Consider the following 20,961-nt stretch of genomic DNA (forward strand, 5'->3'; position numbering starts at 1 on the left):
ATCTACTGTGTATGTCGGCAGCTCCACACACAACGTTGCCCGAAATAATTGCATTTGCAGTCTTCAAAATGCGCGGCAGCAGTATCATCATAACATATGTTGGTGACACCTGAAACATCACTTCATGTCAGACTGCGGTGTGGGAGCCTTGGTAGCAGAGGGGTTAACAGTACATGCAGTACAAACGCAACATCGCTGCTTCTCTTTCAGCTCTGGGACCTTTGTTGCATGTCATACTGCTCTCTCTCGCTTTCCCATTTCTACACTGTCATCTGTCAAATAAGTACAAAAAACGATGTGTGAGCTGACAGTAAAGTTACCTCACGGACCAGTCTACACTTCTATTGTGAAGAATTTACAGGCGGCAACCACCGCTTCTGAAAAGTGAAGCCAAAGCTTCATGTCTTAAAGCTGCATTCTCTCTACTGGCCATCAGGGGGCGACTCCTCTGGTTGAATAGAAGTCTATGAGAAAATGACTCTACTTCTCTCTTGATTTATTACCTCAGTAAACAGGGTATGCTTTAGGGCGAGGCTACACAGTGATTGACAGCTTGCTAACGCTGCAAGAGCTGTATACTCTATGACACTCCTCTGCAGTCCAAATATGGTAAGATCCGCTCACTGGTTGCAAAAATCTAAAAGCTCTAAAACGGCTACGACTACCTCGTTCATCCAGTGCTCATCTGCAGCACCTTTGATTACCAAATACATCCGATCACAAAAGTCACATTGAACAGACAAGTATAACCACGGACTGTTCCTTCAAATTAAGAGCATGTGAAGGCAAATGTGGCTGCTGGTTGAAGGATCAGCACTAAAGTGAGATGTGTTGAGCGGGCTGCTGACACATCAGATGCATTCCACCGTTCCAAGTGTACCGACACTCTCGGTCTCCTTCCCGTTGTGGCTTTTAAAAGCACTGAAGGAGGGAAACATTTAGGTTAGAAATGGATCCTTGGGAATCAACAATGCAAAGGGAGATAATGGGAGGCATTTTTTAGTGGATGGAGTGCAAGGTGTGATCATTTCCCATATTTTCTGTTTCCTACACTTTATATTGAAGGACCAGACTAACACAGTGAGCACACACATCACATGCTCTGGTCCTAACTCATCACTCAGCTCACAAGTCACGCAACTCATAACTCTACACTGCATATTGGGTTAGAGAGAGAGAGAGAGAGAGAGAGAGAGAGAGAGAGAGAGAGAGAGAGAGAGAGAGAGAGAGAGAGAGAGAGAGAGAGAGAGAGAGGAAAGAGAAATTGAGGATGAGCGGAGAAGAGCGAGAGGGCAAAAGAGGGCTGGAGGAGAAGGGATGGCGAGAGATGAAGAGCCAAAGAGAAGGAGAGGGAGAGACTGGTGTGGCTAGCCAAGCAGAAAAGGCTGTCAGTCTCCATAAAAGATCTCCTCTGTCAGATTAGTATGAGAGGGCTTCTCTCTCTCTCTCTCGCTCACCCGCTCACTCTTCTTCTTCTTCTGCGTGATTCTCTCACTCCATTTCCCTCTTCATTTGTCTTCGCTCTCAGAATAATTCATTATCATATCAGGCTCTGCCGCTGGTTTTCTTTTTGCGCGTCAGATTAGCACTGATATATATATTTTTACACACTGTGTGTATTCTCTCAGTTAAAGGAGGCTTGTACACATAAACAACTGTGTTGTTCTGCTGCTGAATGATTTTGGGAATATCATCAGTGATAATTAGTTGTTGACAGGAGCTCTGGGCTGAGGAAGAATGACATCATGACACAACACAGACTAGATTCAGTGTTGTGGGGGGGTGATGGGCATCTCTTCCATCTATTATCTCTGACAGTGATGTTTCATCACACTTTGGTCTCTTTTAGTCCCGTATGTAGTCCCGCCGAAGGCGACATCGCCCATCCTCCCACCTCTACCATGTTTCTCCTAAACCTGACTTTGTCCAATCAGTGAAGACGACATTCAAAAAGTTTACCTTTCCAGGTGCCTTTAATTGCATTGTCTCTCTCTCTCTCTTTCTCCTGTCTCGCTTCAGTCCTACTCAGTGGGCGCTTTAGGCGATGAGGACTTCAACATCCCTCCCATCACTCCCCCCACCCTGCCAGACCACATGCTGCCCCCCCACCTCCCCCATGATTCCCGCTCTGGACCGTACCACCCTCTGGACAACCCTTCCAGCTCCGCTCCACACCACCCCTACCAGCTGCAGGGCATGGATCTGCCCGGTATGCCCGGCAACCAAGACAGGGCTGCTATGTTGAACCAAGATGGCCGCACCTTCAGTCCGGATGGCGGCCCAATGACCAGCACACTGTCCGTGGTGAGTGCTCATACATGATCGCACGTATTCATAATTATTTATCTGCTAACCCACTACATAAGTGAGGGCAACTGCAGCTCAAAGGCCCTGTTCACCCACATATGTGTTTATAATAGTACTTTCTGATTACACCTTGGTTTTAGGCTTAAAGAGAGTTAAGCGCCACAAAAAACAACCCAGAACATTTGAATATGCAAATATTGTTCATTTTAAAGTTTGACTGCTGACTGCTACCTTTCTGAAAGTCCATTCCTAAAGCCTTTACACACCGGGGGCGTTTTTTTCATGTGATTAATTCGCAGTTTCACACAAATTGCGGATATTACGTAATGAAAATACAACATATTGTTTTTTTTATGTTTCAGAGCAAGGCAGATTTTTCTGAGCTTTAGCATCGCGAATAAAGGCATCAACTAATCACGTTGTTGAGAACAAGTTGAGTTGCGCCCCTATTTATGAAACAACAACACGCTGCTGTGTTCAACCAAGATGGCAAACTTTATTCTAGTTTCAACATTGACAAAGGCAGCGCAGACCAGATCCTCCTTCTGTTCTTACATTTCTACAACAGAGACATAAAGTGTTGTCTATCAGTCTTGCTCCTGTGGATAAAGGCTGTTACTGGGCAGCATGTGCACTGGAGTAGGGCTAGGCAATGTGGCTTAGAAATAATGTCTCGATATGTTGAGATCATGCCGCGATATATCTGTTTTATGTAACACTGATGCGTATGATCATCTGAGTTGATGTACTGTGATATGATATCAGATTGTGACTTGACTTCTTGACTAATTATTCACACCATTTTTATTTTATGTATTATCTAATATGTATATTGCCTTATTCATATATATATATATATATTAATGCATGTATTTTTTTAAATGTATTTGTTAATATAATTGACTGATTGACTTATTCAATGAGTGTAGAGTTGCTTTTCAGGGTCACAGGAAGGTTGCTTTTATTTTGAAGTCAGTACTCTTACCGTAATGCTTAGTATGCATGTACCGCAAAACAACATGAGGGCCGGAGCGAGAGAAGCAAAACGCTAAAGCGAGTCTCAAGCCGGCGGCTTAAAGAACATAACACGACAATTTGTACCCACGTTTTCGCAAAACAGTCATTTATACATCCCACGTAGAACATGCCTCAATACATGGAGTATATTTCATATATCTCCCACTGGAGGTTTGAAGTTTCCACTTCACACTTACTCTGCACAGTGCATCATTCTGGCTTTAAATGAATGATAACAATGAAAGATAGACAGTTTGTTTTCAGACTCCAGCAGAGTCTGTGCATCTGAGCACACATTTGAAATAGATATACGTTTTACACGTTCATTGATTTAAAACTTAAATAAATGAGCTGCCTTATGGTGATGTTCTCGAAGATAAATATTGCTTCATGTTTTGCTGAGCAGGAGCAGTAAAAGTGATTCAGTGGGAAAAGCAAGTTAATGTGCAAATCACCTTTCAAATTCAGAGGCAATTTACAAGATTTACAGCACTTAATGCAAAGAAATACATCCTGAAAAACATTTACAAATACAATGAAGAGTAAAACATTTCAATAGCAACAAGATACTATTGCACATAAAACAGACCAGGAATACAGTTTCTGTGCCGTTAGAGGACAGAGATTGCTTCTCTCAAATTCAAGAAAGGAAATAAACGCAGGAGAGAAATGAATCAAGGGCACAGGAGACCAGGAGAGGGTGAAGTATATTTGGCTGCTGTCATTTCAGATGCAGTACTCCTTCATGGGTTTACCATTGGTCCTTTATGGCTGTCATGTTTTATGTATTTCTCCTTGGAAACTTGACTAAGTGTCTTGTTTTTCTATTAACACCCTTTCTCACACTTAAAAAGCAGGGTTGGTAATCTCCAAAAACATTTTTGATATTTCTGCTGAAATTCTCGTTCAGTCCCGACAGCAATCAATAAATCAAATGCTTAGACAGAAAAAAGAAAAACACTCAGTATCTGTATCTGTGGCTGTCGCATGACCGTAATAAGTTTGTCCAATCATTGCATTTGGAAGGAATGCAATGATTGGACAAACTACCTACCTGTCTGTCTACATATGTACCTGTCTACCTGTCTGCCTACCTGTCTGTCTACCTATCTACCTACCTGTCTGTCTACCTGTCTGTCTACCTATGTACCTGTCTACCTGTCTGCCTACCTGTCTGTCTACCTGTCTGCCTACCTGTCTGCCTACCTGTCTACCTGTCTACCTACCTGTCTGCCTACCTGTCTGCCTACCTGTCTACCTACCTGTCTGTCTACCTGTCTGCCTACCTGCCTGCCTACCTGTCTGCCTACCTGTCTGCCTACCTGTCTGCCTACCTGTCTGCCTACCTGTCTGCCTACCTGTCTGCCTGCCTGCCTGCCTACCTGCCTGCCTACCTGCCTGCCTACCTGCCTGCCTACCTGTCTGCCTACCTGCCTGCCTACCTGCCTACCTGCCTGCCTACCTGTCTGCCTACCTGTCTGCCTACCTGTCTGCCTACCTGCCTGCCTACCTGCCTGCCTACCTGCCTGCCTACCTGTCTGCCTACCTGTCTGCCTACCTGCCTGCCTACCTGTCTGCCTACCTGTCTGCCTACCTGTCTGCCTACCTGCCTGCCTACCTGCCTGCCTACCTGCCTGCCTACATGTCTGCCTACCTGTCTGCCTACCTGTCTGCCTACCTGTCTGCCTACATGTCTGCCTGCCTGTCTGCCTGCCTGCCTGCCTACCTGCCTGCCTACCTGCCTGCCTACCTGTCTGCCTACCTGCCTGCCTACCTGCCTGCCTACCTGCCTGCCTACCTGTCTGTCTACCTGTCTCCGTGTATTGTGCCCGTGCACTCGTTGCTCGTCACCGGAGTCATCCACAAGCTTTTTATCTGAACAGCTGTGAGCACTAACAATAGCCATGTTTGTTTACGTTCATCATGGTTGTTTTAGGGGAATGTCTTAGGAGGGAGGTCTGAAGGGACAGGCGGTCAGTTCTTGCTGTATTTAGTGATTTGGAGAGCTAACGCTGCTAAGCTACATTCATTTGAAAATTGGCAGCAATGAACTAAGTTTTATCTTTATTTTTAAAATCTTGCCTACTCTAGCTAGTTTCAAGATTACCAACTGTCAGTGGATGTTGCCCAGTATAACAGCTCCACCATCAGAGGTCAAAGATCAGCTCAAGGATGATGGTTTCAAACTGTCAAAGATGCAAACTGACATGCATACGCATGCTCTGTGTTCTATGCAGGTTTCCATACTTTGATTACTGTAAAAAACACAAATAAAACGGAGATGAATTGGAGCCGAGCAGCTGCTGCTCCCTAACAGCGACTACACACTGTGCTTATTTCAGGGTGGACTATCACTTTGGGTCTTGTTCAGAGATACTATGACTTTACTTACTGGAAGAGAATTATGGATCTCAGCAAGTCCTAAGATTTAAACTGACAGCTGATATATTTGAACTCTGTTCTTTCATATTCCTCTCAGTTTTAACTGTGTAAAGGGGGCTATTGCCTGGAGCAGTGTTATTTGAATGGCGGCAGCTGGTCGGCATTTTCCTCATAATTTAAGTCTTCATTTCACAGTAAAGTGAAAATTCTGCTTTGAGCTGTGACTTTCAGATGTGGCTGAGTGTGCCGTACACTACAGAAATGAAAGCCTCACCTCCACAGACCTGTAGTTACTTCAACTGTCAGAGAAACGGAGTGTTCAGTGGGGTGACACATATGTGTGTCAGTATCTGAAATAAAGATGTCTTCCATGTTATTAAGAACGAAACCTCTCACCTCCCACTCTTGATCTTTGAATCGTTCTGTCTGTTGTCTCCAGCTCCATATTGAATCTACCTCCTGTAATATGAAGTGTCTGAAACCTCGTGATGAAGCTCTCAACCCTGGCTGAATTAGAAGCACCATAAAATAACAGCGTTTTTAATAACTTTTAATGAAATCCTCTTTATTGTCGATGAATGTGACTGACCCGTCTGTGAAGCGTGTCACAGTGGAGATAATGATTTGAATGGCCTAAAGGGAAGATCTTATTTTCCATCTCTGTCTTTCTCAGTCCCACCTTTTCTCTCTCTCTGCTTCTCCCTACCTCGCCTTTATATTCTCATACTAACATTCATTTACTGCCAGTCCATGAATGATGGTTGCCTAGCAACCGTGCCTGGCTCGGCCTAATCGGGGGCTAGAAAGATTCAAGTGAATATGTGTGTGTGTGTCTGTATTATTCTAGGAAGAGGCAAGACCGCTCAGTTGCAGTTAATATCGAGACTGCTCTTTTTTTATTTCCTGTCTGCCATCTGAATGAAGGTTAATGTCTGAATGATTAGCTCCGAGAGCTTCTTTTTGTGATTTTGTGATGGTGTTCTTACCTGGTTCAAAGTAATAATCCATGATGTTTAACGATAGTAGGTCTTTTGTGTGTCATGATATGGATGTAACCCAAAAGGAATCCAACCTACAGTCATTTACAGGACGTTTCTCATCTACACAGCCCTGTTGGATTCATTTACCCTCGGCTGTTTGTCTGAAACAAAAAGAACAACTGATAACTTTGCATGAGCAGTGACATGGATGAACAAAGAAAAGAGCACCACCATGAGAACGTACAATGTATTCATGGGAATCCACCCTTACATTACAGCTTTGGACACAGTGTGATTAGTCAAGCACAAAGACAATAGAGAGCTGCAGCTTTTAATTGATTCGTTGAAAATGTGTCAACAACTATTTTGTAAATCAATTCATTGTTAAAATATTTTTTGAGCAAAAATGCTCTTCTTGGTCCTACATTATAATAAATTGATGATGTTGATGTTTGGATTGTTGCCCGTACAAAGTCTGACATGTCAATTGGATTCCATGATGTGCATTTTTTAATTTTACAGACCAAATGATTAATCAAGAAAATGATCAGCAGATTAATCGACAAGGAAAGTAACTAAGTTGTAGCTATCGACTTGGTAAAATAAGTAGACGTAGCCACCGTGACGTCACATATTGGTTCGTTGACGACCATTTTGAACCCTGAAGTTTGGCATTTTGGTCGTCACCATCTTGTTTCTTTGGAGCCAGAAGTGACCATATTTAGACAAGAGGATGCAGCTGTGGAGGAGCAAGGCTACCGTAAGCGTAGCACTCGCTAAGTTCCAGCTAACGCTAGCGTCGTACCCTGTAATTCAAGTTAACTGTGCTATTAATTGTGATGCTAATTTTGGCCAGTGAAAAGAGTGTTTTAGTCTCGTTAGTCTTTTAGCACAGCCAAAGACATTTTCAGAAGACCAAAATGCTCCATTTAACTTTGATGAACTGTGAAAGGGTGAGTATGAGGGAGAGTAACCACAAGTGACCACACTGGCACCATAGTCATGATCAGCGTAGTTCTTATGGAAAGACATAAAAACAAGAACGGACAATGTAACATCTACTGTTCTATGACAACTGGGCAAACTCATTCATGAAATACAGAAACAAGTGTGGATTTCTCCTGACTAAAATCAAGAACGGATTCAGAATTTTACCGCTGTAGCTTTCATATTGAAATTCAGTCATCAACCACACCTGTGTGAAGAGTGTGAGAGCCAAAGCTTTTTCCCTTCTCGGAACATGAGTCAGTCATCACTCGTCTTCATCGGGGGTTTCCCCTCTGGTGTTCTCTTTGGCCATTGACAGAAATGTCCCCCCAAAGGAAAAGCTGATTGTTGTTATTTTTCCATTGGTATAAAGTGTTTTTGAATATCGATAATGTTGTATCAGCACAATGTGTTGTTGAGTGACCTTGTCACCTCCGTTCTTTCAATGACCTACTCCGCATTTTCCTTAAGTGCATTTCAATTTTGTCAAGTAAACACTTTTTATTATCCTGCACCTTGCAGTTTTATCATATAATACATACTGTTGTAACAATAATAACAATATAACATATAATGTAATCAGCAGTTTTGTTGTAAAACACGGTAAAGGTTTTGATTGTTACGTATTTTTCTTATTTAACAATGCTTCGTCGATAGCTCAGCTGAACTAAGAGTTGGGAGAATTATCACAGTAGGATATTTCGACTGACTAATATGACATTTATCGAAGTTCCAACCCAACCAATGCCGAAACGCAGCTATTATTTTTCAGCATTTCTGCGTCAATCCGAAAGCTCTTCCCGTGTTCGAGAAATGTCACTCGGTGTTCCATCTAAATACCACAGAAGGCTGCTGCCGGTAACCGGGTTCAGGTAACGCGGTCCCGAGAGGGGCACAGCCGCAGCACACCAGACCACATCCGCTATTACTCGATGCTTACTGAGAGGAAACTCTAAATACTCATCATCAACGAGTCCCGTCTTCATATTTGCTACAGTAGGTGTCAAAGTTCCCATGCTGAAGGTGTCGGCAATCACTTTTTGTATAGCTTTTGTTTTCCTGAGAAATAGACCGAATATCACTGATGACTGACTCATCACGAGACTGAAGTGATTTACACAGAAAGAAGGATCACACACCAAAATACACCATGAAATATCCTCCTCCTGTTTGTCCAAAACTACTTAAAAGTGGCAGGCATGAAGGTTTTCATTTAAAGTCTCTATCAGTAGCCAGAGGAGGAAACACAGCAGTGATGGGGCCAATGGCCCTCTGATTAAAGTATTGCAGTATTTATATATACAGTAGTACAAACTGGGTGTCACTGGACAACGTTCCTGGGGAAGAAATGTACAACGACTACTCAATACATCAAGAGTCATAAACATCACATCATGGCACCAAAGGCCTAAAATATCAGCATGAAAACAGAAACATTTGACAAAGAAAGAATGCTTTGAAAATAGTTTAAAATGCACATCGACATAGTGAAGAAAAGCTGCCACACCAAGATAAATGTTGAGAATATGTAGTTCAGGACTGGTTGGAGCTTCACATGTATGTCGAGAAGAAACAGTATCGACTGTCAAGACTCCGTCATAAAAAGATCACTGAATAAAATACTCGTGTAATCCATTTGGGATGAGTACAGAACAAACGGTACATCAGAAAATATCTCCTCACATTACATTAAGAAGTAGCTCACTAATGTGCTCCATTGTAGTAAAAGCTTAATGGAGCTATGCACTCAATGCTGAACACTTGAAGCTTGTGCATCAACAGAAAGACTCTAACCTCTCAATAGAAATGCTAAATCCTCCAGAGCAGAAGTCTTTCAACAAAAACAGCTGCTTTGTTGCTTCATGGTTTATATTAACATGCATGTTGATGTGACATTAACATGTTAACGTTAAGGAACATTCTGCATAAGACGCCCTTCACTTTTATTTGATTGTATACAGATTGATTTGAGGCATTTTGACATTTTTTATTCCATTTGATATGAGGTGTATTCTCTCTGGAGACGGTTGTTTTGAGAGACGGCGATGCATAATGGAACATCATGACACAGGTGTGACCGTCACACCTTCTGGTCACTCTATATCCAGCAGTACATCAGCTCTCTGAAGACTTATTGAGGCCGTGGATGCAGGAGGAAATAAAGCAGTGCTCGTATTTGGTCAAAATGTCTCCTCCAGATAAAAGGATGGAGCAACTTCTGCAGAGTGCAGAAAATGGAGTTCAGTGTCTCTACTGATGTATTTACACGCGAGCGGGAATTTATGTTGAATGACTTCTGATCCCGTCTTCTGCCTGACCTGTATCGCCTGTTGCCACGGTTACTATCAGATTTCATTATTAGTGAATCCCGGGCTGCTGCACACCGTGCAAAACCTGTGAAGCAAAGGCAGACTGTTCCAGAGCCCAGCTGGGTCTGTTACATAAACATGTTATGTAGCTCAGATACTGTTTCAGCACACCTTCTGTTCACTCCAATATGGAATCTAAGACACCGACCTGAATGTGGGGCAGAGTGGGAGCAAAGTGTCAATGACACTTAGAGCAGCATCGGAGATGTTATCATCTCGTTAACACACATGTAAAGGTATAATATGTAACTTTTCTGCCTTAAAATGTCTAAAAATGACTCGACCTATCTTTTATTAACTGTTGAGTTGTGTACTTACAGTATCCCAAATGTTTCCAACAATTCTCATCCATCCATCCAACGCTATCTTCTTCCTCTCCGGGGTTGGGTTGCAACAATTTTGAACCCTTTAAATCTCTCATTTGAATCAAGGCAGCGGTCTGTTTCATCTGGTCATCTTTGTGGTTGTCGGCCAGAAGCCGTCATGAATTGACTTTATCCACTTTTTTAAGGTACACTTTTTAAATCTTGGTGGTTTTCAACTATATGTTTTATGGATGATTGTAGTCATCAATCAAGCTGAGCCGACCTTAGCGGCAGCTCGACTCACAGCCCACCGAGATGTCCTGACTGGTGAAGTCTCAATACTACTTGGTACTGGGTTATTGTGATCGATACCTTATTGAGGGCTGGTACCCAGCCCTTACTGCAATGATGGCAACTCCCATGAACCCATGCTAGTTCACGACGTCACTAAACTCCGTCTTTGTTAATGTTTTGATTGAGAGACCCGGCAGAAAATTCTCTATTTTATAATTAGTCTGATAGGAACTAAAGGCTGTGTTGCTCTCCACCAACTCCCAAGAGAAATATCTGGCCTTCACCAGCTACTTCCATTGATGAAGTTGTTCTGGCAGTGATGCTCAGACACGGAGCAGCAGACAGTCAGCAGTCATGTTTTCACTCTCCTACCAACTCCTGAGAAACATATATGTGTCTCTTTAACTGCTGCAGCTGTGAAAACGAGGATCCATCCATTGACTTCCACTATTCCTGGGCCGGGTCGCGGGGTTACGACTCCTGAGGGGAACTGTAGACTGGAAGGGTTTGTTACTACGAGTGACGCTGTGCATCTGGCTACACGATGCGCATCATGATACAGGGGTTATGATTCAACGGATTGCGGATTATTGTGAGATATATTTATCTGCAATTGGTTCAAAGACTGCCGAATTGACATGATTGCCTGAATCACATAAGATTTGTTTTATTCATGTGTTTGACTGCATAGAGAATTCAAATTGAAACAGGAAAGCATGACCTAATCAAAAAGTGTGTTTATGTGACTTTTGGATGGTCTGTACACTTTGTTAGTAATGCTGTCAGTGTAACACTGAACAATACTTGTATTCTGTTCAAGTCACCATCCTTAAAACAACGCTCATCCAGAGCAACATGTAGAAACATTGAGGTAGAAATGGTACGCACAGGGGCTGTGAATGTGATCTCTGTGCAGAATTACACTCGGGTATCCAGCGAGGACCTCTACCAAACAAGCAGAAGTCACGGCAATAACAATAGTAGAAAACAGGGGAGAACAGCAAAGTTAAAAGAAAACAGGGTGAGACAAGGCAGTCAGAATCAGGAGAGAGTACTGGTGCTGCTGTAGTGGTTTCACAGGTTAGTGAACACTCGGCTCAGATGCTGCTTCAAAGAGACACAAGATGAAGGTCATGTGTTCAACTCAGAAGCTGAGAGACTGGGTGGAACTAGCTACACATTTCCTGTCACAAGACAAAAAGGTGCATGTTGTTGCTTTAAAGTGGACCAAGAAGGACCCAGGAGGAAAAACTGTTCACCTTTGCTTTTAAATGTCAGTTTATTTAGATTTTTAACCCATATTGCTGCAGTTGATGTTTCTTCTGTAACTTTGCATGTCATCCTGTATTGAATCACATTTCTGTGCACTTTTTATCATAATCTACAAGAAATAATGGCACCAAAGGGCCGATGAAAGGCCAAGTGGAACAAAGGAAAGCCGATGAACGACGTGGACTGTAGTAGATAAAGACATGCTCATCAAACTCCAAATGACACCTCGTATTTTCTTTCATTCACCAACTCTCATTATCGTTTTTTGCACAGATGCAGCAGATGGTGAACTCTGATTCTCGGTTCACCAGCAGCCAGCAGCCAATCGAGGCTGCTCTCGGACCCAGGAGCCAATCGGGCATGAGCCAGCAAAGCCAGTTGTCCACCATCAACCAATCCCAGCTGGGGCTGAGTGGGAACTCTGTTACCCACAACTCCCCCTCACCCCCTGGAAGTAAATCCGCCACACCATCTCCCTCCAGTTCAGCACACGAGGACGACAATGATGACGGACTCAGGGTAAAAAAAAAAGAAAATAATACACACACACACACACAACCACTCACAGACAGACACTCGTGAGTCACTGAGTCATATCTGGCTGGGCTGTAGCAAGCATTTGGTCCTGCTGTGTGTGTGTGTGTGTGTGTGTGTGTGTGTAGACTGTGGATAGTTCTTATGGTAATGTTATGTGTCATAATAGAGCCGTTCTCCCTGCATATCAACTAGATGGAAATCAGCTCCCTCACCATTCGGTCTCTCACACTGAAACCAAAGTGACTGTTCATATTCTGGGGAAATGAAAGCATTACTGTACTGCTGAATGATATCTACCCACTGTATCATTCTCACTGGTGACGTAGAGGGATGACTTGTATATGGGCACCATCACAAGCAGGTATCCAGGTAGTGTTTGCTTCAGCAGGAACACAGCATGGACATTGCTGCTTATACCTTTATAAAATACTCCCACACATCTAAACTATGGCTGCTTCTGTGACCCTACACGACATGTAGTGTTACTCATGTTGATATACTAGCCTCTGGATTTTAGTAATCATTACAAAATTCTATATTTGTGTATGGCACCTTTCAAACATTGCTCATTTAAAGGCCTATTTATTCAGGTTATCTCTGTAAGTGACGACATGAACACACATGAGCCAAAGTTATCTCACATGAGACGTTTCTGTGTTTGTCTTCTCGTTGCGCTGAAGTGGGGGAAAAGGTTACGTCACATATTTTCACCTTTAGTTTCACCAGAATTTACCATTACTTTTTCAATCGAAATCTGGCCCCAGGCTTCCAGCTGGGCTACACCACACCCACACAGTCCTGATGAAGAGGAGAAGCTGACGTTTAGACTGTTATCTAAGTGAATGTTGAATACTTTCGCTCACCATTTCAAATAAGAAACCTGTTTCAAGTCAACTTCTGTGTTGCTCCTCCACTGAGCAGTGTTTGAAAGCTGCTGCTGTCACGGACATCAGAAAGAACAATGCAATGAGGTCTAGTTGTCAACAATGAAAACAGTGTTCCCATTCACGTGTCAGCCTTCATCTTCCCTTTGTTGAGTTTCTTCATCAGTGAACTCCGGCTCCTAAAACTGTGTTCTTCTTGATATCGAGTTGTTAAAGGTCAACAAATACACAATGTGCGCTGTAGTTCATAGCTCTGAAGCAGGAGTGGGTGGAAACCAAGCTGCTGTCGCTGGGCGCAGTGAAACAGTGCACTGGCAAGCAATGTTCCCTCTAAGCTGCGCGCTTGAGCAATCGCGCACTGCTCGCACATTCTCAGCGCACAAGAAAATCTATGCAGCGCATAAAATAAAATTCAACATAAATGTATTAATTAATATCTAATATTAGTCCTAATCTTATCTAATCAATTAAACCAATAATAATAATAATAATAATAATAATTTTGTTTTCTGTACTATTTTGCAACGTAACTCAGTGAGTGACAGGTGTCCAGCCAATGATACGATTCGGTTCACTTACGCTACGCAGCCAATCATAGCATTGACACTATTGCCCTGCCCATTCGCGCCGTGCAGGTTAGCTAGCTAACAACAGGGCGGCGGAGTTACGAGACGCAAATGCCCCTTATCCCCCCTTATCATGGCGAAACGAACGGGCAGCGACATAAAGTCAAAGCAAGAAGCAGACGAAGCCATCAACCTGGACAAAGTGTACAACCATTGGAGAAGTGAGAAGGACAGACGTGAAAAATAAGGTAAAATTTAAGTCAGATTTGTGCATATTCTAGTGACATTTATTAAGATTTTTTACTTATGGATATTAATCATTAAATTATGTTACTACTAGATAATTTATGGGTAGTATAAATGATAATAAAAAACTGAGTAATTACATATTTTACAGACAGAGTTACAGGAATTTACACTGTATCACAAGCTACAGCACACGTCATTGTGCAAAATGTGAATGTTTTAATGTGAACAAAATGTTATGTCTGAAAGGTGTATATGTATCATTTCTTCCAGAACAGGACCCTCACACAGGCCACAACAGGACCTCACACAGGCCAAAGCAGGACTCTTCCCATGGCCAAGCAGGACTCTCACATAAAACATACTACACATCTCATGAACAACAAGATTTTTGTCTTTTTCCTTTAAAGTTTGTCAAATCACTTATATTAAAAGTAAGCTAGTGAAAATTGCTGCTGTAATTTGATTATTTTAATAAGCCATGTAACTTGCTATGATCCAAGGTTTTGAACAGGTGTGATACTGGTGTGTGGCCACAGCGTGCACATCTGATGTTGCTCACAGTGGTCCTCAGTGTGCTCAGGGAGCTTGTGTGTATGCCCAGACACATGAAAAATTAGAGGGAACATTGCTGGCAAGAACAGTCCACACATTATCCCCATGACTAGTACATAGAGAGGTGAAAATCAGGAGACTGTGCATGTCGCAGTCATCCAGGACATGGATAGCGAGTTGTAGTGAGTCAAAGGAGGCTGAGTCAACTCTTTTATTTTCCAGGTCTCTTATTTCTGAGAACACAGTTTCCTGTTAAGAATGGTGTCAATTTGTACTCATTTCAGGGGAAATAGGGACAAAGAAAACGTCATTCTTCATATTTACTGAATCTTATGCTTGTGTGGAGACATACTGTATATGCAGTACTGCTTGGTCAGCTGAACGGCTGTGTACTTAAAGATTATCTTTAATAATTGGGATTCATGAATTGATAATTAAGTGCACCGGTTGAACATTGACCTCTATTTTATCTGTAGTTAGCGCCTAATCAGAGAATCCCATGAAACGATCATGAAATGACTTTCCCTTCCCCCTCTCTTTTGGTGCGTGTCACGAATAAACTAGATACATGTTGACTGCGTTGACTTTGCATTTGATTGTGCCTATAATATTATTAATATAGCAGTCCTCTGGCTGAAAGAATGTCAGGCTGGGGACCGACAGATGTCGACACTGTTTGTGTTTGGTCTTGATGGTTCTGCTGACTGCTGAGGAGTTTCCCATCTCTGAACTCTGTGGTTGAGTCAGAGCTCGACATCAAACAAGAACGGTTGAGTTCACATGTCAGTCATGTGAGTCTCTGTCTGTGTTTGTTTGTCCTTTGATTTTCTTCACAACCGCTCATCCGATCGACTTCACACTTGGTTTGTATATCACTGAGGCCCCAAGGAAGTGTGAGCTCTTGAGATCTCTGGGACATATTTATGAGTAGTGCCCCAGTACACACTGAGTAGTGTATTGGGAGGGGACCCCTATTTACTGTTACACCAGCAAACGGCATGCTGGGTACAGCGAGCGCGCGCTCGCTACAATATGCTCTCCTTTGCTTGCTAGGATATTTTTTGTTACACCGCCAAACGGCTCGCTGTCCGTCATTGTTAACATGTCAGGTTAATGATGACTCTTAAAAGAAACATGATGTTTCAGAGATGTCATTTACTTCACATACCACCGTCTGAGTTTGATTATACATTTGTGCTCCATGTCTTCATCCTGACCGTCCCTGTCTGTGTCCTACTCAACGGCCTTCTTCTCCTCTTAGCTTGTCAGTGGACCAGAGAAGAGGCCAGCAACAGTGGACATCTCCAAGAAACCCAAAACACCAAAGAAGAAGAAGCGAAAGGACCCCAATGAGCCAGTGAAGCCAGTGTCCGCCTACGCCTTGTTCTTCAGGGACACCCAAGCCAACATCAAGGCCCAGAACCCCAACGCCACCTTCGGGGAGGTGTCAAAGATCGTGGCCTCCATGTGGGACGGGCTGGGAGAGGAAGAGAAACAGGTCGGTCTTCCATCTTTAAGTTAGTGTGTCCGTGTGCCTCTCTGCTAGCCCATCACTCTTGTAGTAGTAGCTACACTGTCTTTTTGATGGGAACCTACAGTTCTGCAGGGAAACCTGAGCTCTAGCAAGACAACTGAGACTACCAATCACTGCATCTCGCAAGAAAGCCAATAGTGGTGTGTGAACTGAATTTTTAAAAGTTGAGATTCAGAGAATAGTTGTTGGTGCCCTGGGAAGTCCTCATTGTGGTTATGTGTTGTTAGATAACTGTGTAAGCTGAGGGAGACACTGTGGGCCCCATGATGGCAACACCTGAGATGATTTAATGCATTCAATCATTTGATGCAGAACAATTTGTTTTCAAATGCTGTATAACTGAGATAGAGATGTAAAATCCAGTAGCTGGTTGAGAATTCAAATGGTTGTGTTTCAGTCGTACAAGAAGAGGACCGAGACGGCCAAGAAGGAGTATCTGAAGCAACTGGCAGCCTACAGAGCCAGTCTGGTCTCACAGGTACTCCACTCACACTGAGATAATCACAGTTCTTGGCATTTAACTCGTGCCTTAAAGGGATAGCTTAGCTTTCTTTAGGTGTGTTTGTATGAGCTTCTTCTCCATAGTCAGTGTTTTACTACAGTAGATGGAGTTTATAGAAACAGACAGGAGAACCAGCACAGGAGCAAAGCTGTGGACGTATTTTAGACACCTGAAAACATCATTATCAGTTATAGTTTTCTCTGCATTGAGAATATTTTCACCTCTTTACTGCCATACAGCCTTTTCTGATGGGGGTCTGAAGCAGCGTCGGAAATACACGAGGGCAAAACTGCCCCTAAGAAATATCATTTTGCCCCTGATATCACTCGGAGAGGGGAAAAAAATGCCCCTAAAAAAAATGGAGCGCTTCTTAATCAGACCTGAGACTGCGAGACAGCGGTCAACTCAGCAACTCCTGAAATCCACGGTAAACGCATTTAAACGGTGCAGATCGGGAGCGAGCGAAGGACTTTGAAAGTTAACGGAAAGATTAACGTGAGACAACATCCGGTTTATTCAGACGAACATCCGGTTTTCAGAATAAGATGCCAACAAAGTACACATATTGCATAATGGAAATTAGATTAAATGAATTATATTCACATTAAGTGTAAAACATGCTACCTGCATCTCGTCAGTTAAAGGGAAATACACCTAAAGTGTCTTTATTCTTTGATTTGAGGGTTGCTGGAAATGAATAATACCTGACTGACAGTCAATTAAGATATTTTACTCAGCAAAAACTCTGAACTGAATTTGTACCTTCAAATGGCACATTTTTAAAAATTTGAAGGTGCTATAAAAATGTTTTTCTTAAAAATTCCACACAATGACTAATGCATAAGTTCAGCACAAAAATGGGTAATATCTGAATATTTGAGGTGCTACAAAAATATATTTTTCCATACAATGACTGATGTATATGTAATCAAGGCATCGTTGACTTAATAATTGTTAATAGTTGTTTAAAACATTTAATGATAACAATAAATAACCACAGAGAAATAAGAATTAAATTGAATGTGATTGTCTGATTTGTTTGTTTTTTGTTAAATAAATCGAAGAAAACACTTTGAATCTGTAGACTACTGCCTAATAGTCTTATTATTGCCATATGATGACAATTGCTCATATACTGTAAGCCTAAATAAGTATATGTTTTATTTTGAACAAAGGTTAAATGTTATTTCACAAGTTTCAAAAAATGCCCCCAATTTTTTGAAAATGCCCCTGGATTTCAGTCAGTGGGGGCAAAAATTGCCCCCAAAAAAATATGTGAATTTCCTACCCTGGTCTGAAGTGATATATCTCTTCAAAGTCACCAGACTCTCGCAGAACACAGGAGTTGCTGGTTGTTTGTGTTAGTGTGTGACTCTGGTGAATCCAAACGAACCATTTAAAACACCAAAGTCACACAATAACACAAACGAACTGACTGATGGAGGCAGCAGTAGATAACAGCTTCAGTTCGCCATCAGAAAGGCCGTGTGACAGCAACGTAGAGAGGTGAAGATATTCTAGACATAGCATGAACTATAACTGATGGTTTAGGTGTCTAAAATACGTTGACAGCAGAACAATACTCTACTCCTGTCTGTTTCTACAAACCTCATCTAACCCAACCCTAACCGTAAAACACTGACCATGGAGAAGAACCTCACTTAAACACAAAGTATCCCTTTAAGGCACTAAATGGGTCAGTGTGAGCCCTGCTCACTGTTTCCCTTTTCTTGTTCTCCAGAGTTACAATGATCCATCTGAAATGAAGCCGCCCCACTCTTCCTCCACGCCTCCCTCTTCCTCTACCTCAATGTTTACAACCAAACCCTCGGTCTACCCTGGTCACCCGGGCCAGCACCATTCCTCCGGCTCACTGGGCCACCCTCACCCCCACACTCCCCATCCCCATCAGCACCCGAGCATGTACATGCCGTACCCTCACCCGTCGCACCCTTCCCACGCCTCGAGCCCTGGCCTCAGCCCGCACCTGCCCCCTCCTCAAACTCAGCTCCACCCCCAGCTCCAGGCTCTGTCCTCAAGAGGGACCGTCCCGCGGCCCAGCGTCCCCCACCAGGGAGTTCTGTCCCTCGGCGGCATGGCGTCCGCGTCCCCCCCTCCTCTCCAGGTCAGCCCTCCCCTCCACAGCCAGGCACACCTGGGGGGGCTGCACAGTCCACACCACCACCAGCACCACCACCAGCACCACCAGCACCAGCAGCTCAGTGGACACGCACTGGGAATGACGCACTCGCCTGGCATCACACAGGTCAGTCTCACACTGAACGTACGTCTTTATTGTTTGTTGATTGATAGCAGTCAGTAGGTTGGACATGATAAATACCATGAAAAGACCAAAACCAACAATGTGTTTCTAAATACTTTCAGACTTTGCATGTTTACTTTAACAACTGGACACTGTGTTATTCAGAAAAGGTTACGCAAACAGAAGGAAACATTTATTGGGGGACTATTTTCTGCTGCGGATTAATCCACATTTGGTGCTCTAGTGAGTATCTGTGGCAGCATGACTGTGTGTGTGTGTGTGTGTGTGTGTGTGTGTGTGTGTGTGTGTGTGTGTGTGTGTGTGTGTGTGTGTGTGTGTGTGTGTGTGTGTGTGCATGAGATTTGGTCAAAATAAACAAACAGTGTGTGTGTTCATGGTAATGAAGGAACATAATACCCAGGGCAACAGATGATGAGTTTTTAATGGACAACAATGGAGCTCAATGACACAGAGGAGGAAGATGCATCAGGCTTTGATTCACACACAATCCGTTTTGGGTTTTAGTGTTTCCTTGATTTGTTTGATCAATCTTGCCACCAGTCGTATCTCCCACAGTGGTTGTTGAAGTAACATGAAATGTAATGCAGACCATCCAATTATTCTGTATTGGATTTTCCACCATTTCTAGTTTTTCTTCTGATATTTTCATTAAAAATCAAGGAGCATATATATATATATATATATATATATATATATATATATATATATACATTATGGCTGGGCAAGTTATCGCATTATTATCGCGTTAACGCATTAATTAATTAACACCGACAATTATTTTATCGCGCGTTAATGCAGTTTAAAAAAACTTTTTTTGAAAGTCCGTTGCTCGCTGGCTCAGACTAAAAACTCTCCTGCACAGTGAATCCCAGCGGTGTACTTCACCTCACTCTAACAGGGACACTATTGAACATAGGTTGAACATAGGCTGAACATAGGCTGAACATAGGCTGAACATAGGCTGAACATAGGCTGAACATAGGCTGAACATAGACTGAACATAGACTGAACATAGGCTGAACATAGGCTGAACATAGGCTGAACATAGGCTGAACATAGGCTGAACATAGGCTGAACATAGACTGAACATAGACTGAACATAGGCTGAACATAGGCTGAACATAGGCTGAACATAGGCTGAACATAGGCTGAACATAGACTGAACATAGGCTGAACATAGGCTGAACATAGGCTGAACATAGACTGAACATAGGCTGAACATAGGCTGAACATAGGCTGAACATAGGCTGAACATAGACTGAACATAGGCTGAACATAGGCTGAACATAGGCTGAACATAGACTGAACATAGGCTGAACATAGGCTGAACATAGGCTGAACATAGGCTGAACATAGGCTGAACATAGGCTGAACATAGGCTGAACATAGACTGAACATAGGCTGAACATAGGCTGAACATAGGCTGAACATAGACTGAACATAGGCTGAACATAGGCTGAACATAGGCTGAACATAGGCTGAACATAGGCTGAACATAGGCTGAACATAGACTGAACATAGACTGAACATAGGCTGAACACAGGCTGAACACAGGCTGAACATAGGCTGAACATAGGCTGAACATAGGCTGAACATAGGCTGAACATAGACTGAACATAGGCTGAACATAGACTGAACATAGGCTGAACATAGGCTGAACATAGGCTGAACATAGGCTGAACATAGACTGAACATAGACTGAACATAGACTGAACATAGGCTGAACATAGGCTGAACATAGGCTGAACATAGGCTGAACATAGGCTGAACATAGACTGAACATAGGCTGAACATAGGCTGAACATAGGCTGAACATAGGCTGAACATAGGCTGAACATAGACTGAACATAGGCTGAACACAGGCTGAACACAGGCTGAACACAGGCTGAACATAGGCTGAACATAGACTGAACATAGGCTGAACATAGACTGAACATAGG

At 42.8% G+C, this 20,961-nt stretch overlaps 1 protein-coding gene across 1 annotated transcript in view; it reads left to right on the top strand.

The window, feature by feature from the left end:
* tox (thymocyte selection-associated high mobility group box) overlaps positions 1-20,961 on the top strand; it is a 57,117-nt gene that overhangs the window by 29,214 nt on the left and 6,942 nt on the right. Inside the window, exons 4-8 of the mRNA XM_079285010.1 lie at positions 2,020-2,304; positions 12,187-12,432; positions 15,963-16,199; positions 16,633-16,713; positions 18,479-19,003. Of these exons, the coding sequence (XP_079141136.1) occupies positions 2,020-2,304; positions 12,187-12,432; positions 15,963-16,199; positions 16,633-16,713; positions 18,479-19,003 (1,374 nt within the window). The remainder of the gene's footprint in view (positions 1-2,019; positions 2,305-12,186; positions 12,433-15,962; positions 16,200-16,632; positions 16,714-18,478; positions 19,004-20,961) is intronic.

This window comes from Melanostigma gelatinosum (genome assembly GCF_949748355.1).
Source record: "Melanostigma gelatinosum genome assembly, chromosome: 15".
In the NCBI taxonomy this organism is placed as follows: Eukaryota; Metazoa; Chordata; class Actinopteri; order Perciformes; family Zoarcidae; genus Melanostigma; species Melanostigma gelatinosum.